General features: G+C 34.6%; 1 protein-coding gene across 1 annotated transcript; it reads right to left on the bottom strand.

The window, feature by feature from the left end:
• Positions 1-3152: 3152 nt before the first annotated feature.
• Positions 3153-4228, bottom strand: LOC111902085 (protein SOB FIVE-LIKE 3). The gene is made up of 2 exons (XM_023897958.3): positions 4189-4228; positions 3153-3828 (listed from the first exon to the last, which is right to left on the bottom strand). Exons 1-2 carry the CDS (start codon positions 4197-4199, stop codon positions 3369-3371), a joined length of 471 nt encoding a protein of 156 aa, XP_023753726.1. The 5' UTR covers positions 4200-4228; the 3' UTR covers positions 3153-3368.
• Positions 4229-4442: the final 214 nt, after the last annotated feature.

Below are 4442 nucleotides of genomic sequence, written 5' to 3' on the forward strand. Positions count from 1 at the left end.
GGTCCCTAAGTTAAGAAAGAGTGAAAAAGGGGGCCCAAAGTGGCATTTTGGTGAAAATTGAGATGGGATGAGTACGATGTGCATAGATGTGTGTACAATAAACGTACTAAGGTGTGCCTTAGTACGCTAGTCGTATACTTCGGACGTAGGGCATACGTGGAATGCATGAAAACCCTAAGTTTAGGTCTTTGGATCATATTTAAGCAACCTTATGGACTCATATCCTCTTCTTACCTAGCCTCTATCTGTGATAACCACCTTCAAGCAACCCTAGAGCAAGAGAGAGCAATTTTGAGCATTTAAGAGAGTTTTGCAGTGGTTTTGAAGAGAGAAGAAGATTGTGAGAAGATCTTGGAGTTGAGAGCACCTTGATTTCTACTTAGTTTGCAATATCTTGAATGCATAAAGCTTGCATATTAACACTCCATCTTGTAGATTTAGGTTTTTGCTCTTTAATGACACTTTTTGGTCCCAAAATGATGATTCATGAACATAGCATGTTCTTGACCCATTGAGTTGTCCTTTCAGACCCTTAGAAGGGTCTTGAGTCATAAAAATGGAACCCAAGTGGTTGGTTTTGCTCCATGCATAATTTAGAAGGTGTTAATGGATTAAGAAGTTGAGATAAGCACTTAATGAACATGCAAAGTCATAAATTTGGAAAGTTTATGACTCTTGAGAGTATTTTAGCCACATATCTGAACAATGGGCATGAGTGCTTAAGCCATTAAGCACTTACTGAGTTTTAGCACTTTTGGGAGTATGCCCCGCGTATTTGGAGTACGCCTTGCGTACGAGGTCAACCACCTCGATGGTGGTCAACATGTGAGTACGCCCAACGTACCTTTAGAGTACGCCTCGCGTACTCATTCTGTGGTGACTCGGGCGGGTTAACTGAGCTGACTCAGTTGGTTTGACCAGTTTGACTTTGACTTTGACCAAGTTTGATTATGTTCGACTTAGGGGTATTTTGGGAACTTTGTGCTTTTGAGTGATATTGGTGATTTGGATGGTATCATAGCCATAACACAAGTCGATATGTTCGATAGAGATGTTGAACCCCATAAATGGGGGGGGGGGGGGGGGAGGGAGGGGGGTTAGAACAGTTACCCTCGTTGAATGGAAATGAGAACTAAGAATTCACCTATTAAGAGGTGTAGATACCTTCTGTAACACAACATGTTTTAAGTTTGTGAGGAAAAAATATCCCATGATAACTCTACATTTAAAGAGGCCAAACAATTTCAGGATGGGTGACCCTATTGTGAAGTCTTTCTGCTGATATGCAAAAAAGGACAATATTGTTGTACATGTAGTAGGGTATGTTACAAATGTTAGCAAAGCTAATGCACGAGTCAATTTGTCGATGATAATATCAAATACTGCAATGGGTAGGTCGAAGGTGGGGGACTACATACACATCTCGGTTGAAAATGAGAACTAAGCAATTCTTATAAGACTGGGTTATCTTTTATATGAAGCAATGTGTTTTAAAGCCTTGAGGGAAACATATCACATGAGAACTATATTGTTAAGGAGGCACGAACGAAGCAATTTCAAGATGGGTAAGATGACCCTCTAGAATGTTTTCTTGCCGATTGGCTTGAGCTGATAATATAATGATATGTGCCTTGTGGGAAGTTACATAAATAACTAAAAAATTAGGTGTACACATAAATTTAATTAAAACTCCATGTCGACATAAAACAGTCCAACAACCTAATGATAAACATTTAAAGAAAATATCGTATCAATAATTACATTAATACTTTAGCTTTTTAAAACATTAGATATATATCCTGCCGTCCTAAATAATTCAATGATTTTAATATTTTCATATCAATTATAATCGTCCATATAATAAAATACATAGATTAGATGGAGGAAATGAAGTATAGACCACAAGATATAGCCAAAATTAAAGCGTTTAATTAGTCTAAACAATATCTTGTTTTTATTTTTTTGTTTGCATTATTACGACAAGCATCGTACCATGTTACCAAAATTTCTTTTGATAAAATATAAATAATATAAAGCACTTACACACATGCATACATTGTACTTAGTGGCATGAGAAAAGATTTTCCTGAAATAATTTCTTTTTAATAAAACTAAATACATCTCATAATTCTATCCATTACTTAGCGCATACAAATATTTAAATATGAAATCACAAAAATAGTTTCATGAATATATAAAAAAGACATTAACTTTAAGTAGAACTTATCATCATTACAGAAATCATACATATACGATTCCATGACATGGTTCTGGAATTTAGGTTCATTTATATAACAATTTTTTGTTTCAAGAACATCCAAATCAACATTAGATTGTCTATGTGGGTCTCATTACATATAAACAGATAACAGTTACGTACACGTATACAGTAAAATGTTAGATTAATTAACGATCTTATAAATCACAAAATTGGATTAGCAAACAATATAAATTAGGGGAAATTAAGGAATGGAGCATGTGCAGCCGTCATGTGTAATCTATCTGTGAAGTTGGGTGTTTGAGCTGTGGCTATGGTGGCTTATAATTAGACCTTTCCTTCTTCCTTCCTCCTCCTTCCTTCGTGTCATGTGCTTTTACCAACTTTACAAGTGTTCCATTCTACTAACTCACGTTTCTCTAATTGTAAGGTACAACTCATTGATGCATATGTTAGATTCTCCAAACGAAAACAACGAAAACGATATATATCTTCTTCGTTTTTCTTTTTGAGAAGATAAAACTATAAATGGGAGCTTAATCATAATAAAGTATGACACGTTTTTAAGTTATTATAAATATGCTTCAACTATATATAGGATAATCTATTTTTTGTGAATATATCAAGACTCCTTAATTGAAGGTATCGCTTTTAAAGTTGATGTGATATTCGTTTGAATAATGATCATTTGACATGTAGGTTAGAATTAAGTAAACTTAATGAGTGGACCATGTTGATGTTCTTCCATCAACGAATCATTTTTTGGTAATCCAAGTTTCAATTCGTATTTAAGATTTAATTTGGATTTTATGATGTAACTCCATTCATGCACATGTGAGCAAAATATATGTACATTTTGTTTTATATGATTTTGAAAAGAAACATATATAAGTGGTATACACAAATAAAACATGAAATGAAATGAATAAGAAAATAATTAAACATACGACATATGATGGATATTTCATTAGATGTACAGAAACCATACACACAAAAAATAACAGTATGATTCCCTGGTATTAATCGATTCTTTCTAGAACAACTTCATTTCAAAAGCTTTAACTAGCTACCTGCCGGTGGTTACCACCGCCAACCACCACCACCACCAACCACAAAAGAACGAAAACAAGATCGGAAAACTGTGTTTTCTTTACTTTCTTTTACTCATAAACCAAGCCCTATTGCCACTTTGAACAGTAGTAATCACACCTCTCTTTTCATTCTCGTCTTTTTTCCTGGTTTCTTCATACCCACCTTTCTTCTTCCCTGCTGATTTCTTGTTCTTCTTGCTTGAACCCTTGTAGTTTTCTTGTTTATGATTCTCGTCACCTTCATCTTCCTGTGCATCCCATGGTTGTTGAAGGTGCAGATGACTTGGGCCAGATGAAGCATCGGAAGTCATTGAATCATCTGTATCTTCATCTTCTATCTTCACAGTACCCTTCTTCCTGCCACCACAAGTACCACGTGCATCATACACAGCACCACCGTCACCACCGTCGTCGTCATCCATGGAGGAACCAATGTACATTGTCCACCCAGATTCACTGCTCTGACATTCTTCTGTTCCATCTCCATATATTTTGGAAGATGACTCCATTTTTCTCTCCCTGTTAATTTCAACAATATAGTCAACCCAATAGATTAACCAACAAAGACAGAAGAGAAAGAAAGAAAGAAAAAAAAAGAAAGAACACTAAGATAACAAGAGTTTATTCTCATCTATACATCATTATATATAAGTACAAACCAATTAGCTGGATCTTAGCCACCCCCAACCCCACCCACCTCCCACACACACAAAGAACAAAGAACAGACATACCTTTATGAAGTTGGATAAAAAACCCTAGTAAATAATAGCAAGCTTTATAGTTTAATTTCCTCTATTTTATTGTCAAATAATATTAAATTCCAACTCCTAAACCTATCTAGCAATCTAAATAAGGTCATAATTCCTCTGAAATTTTACCTGTTTACCATCGCCAGAGACAGCTACAAGCTGTCAAAAAAAAAAAAAAATCTTCAATAATATATATATATATATATATATATATATATATATATATATATATATATATATATATATTAAAAAGAAAAGCAAAAGGCACAATTAACACAAGTTTCTTGAATCTTGATAGAAGAGGGAGGTGGGTTGTTCAGTGAATATCCAATCATCTTTACTATTACCCTGCATTTTCATTTAATACAAAGGTGAAAGCTAGC

Source organism: Lactuca sativa, chromosome 4 (assembly GCF_002870075.4).
Source record: "Lactuca sativa cultivar Salinas chromosome 4, Lsat_Salinas_v11, whole genome shotgun sequence".
NCBI lineage: Eukaryota > Viridiplantae > Streptophyta > Magnoliopsida > Asterales > Asteraceae > Lactuca > Lactuca sativa.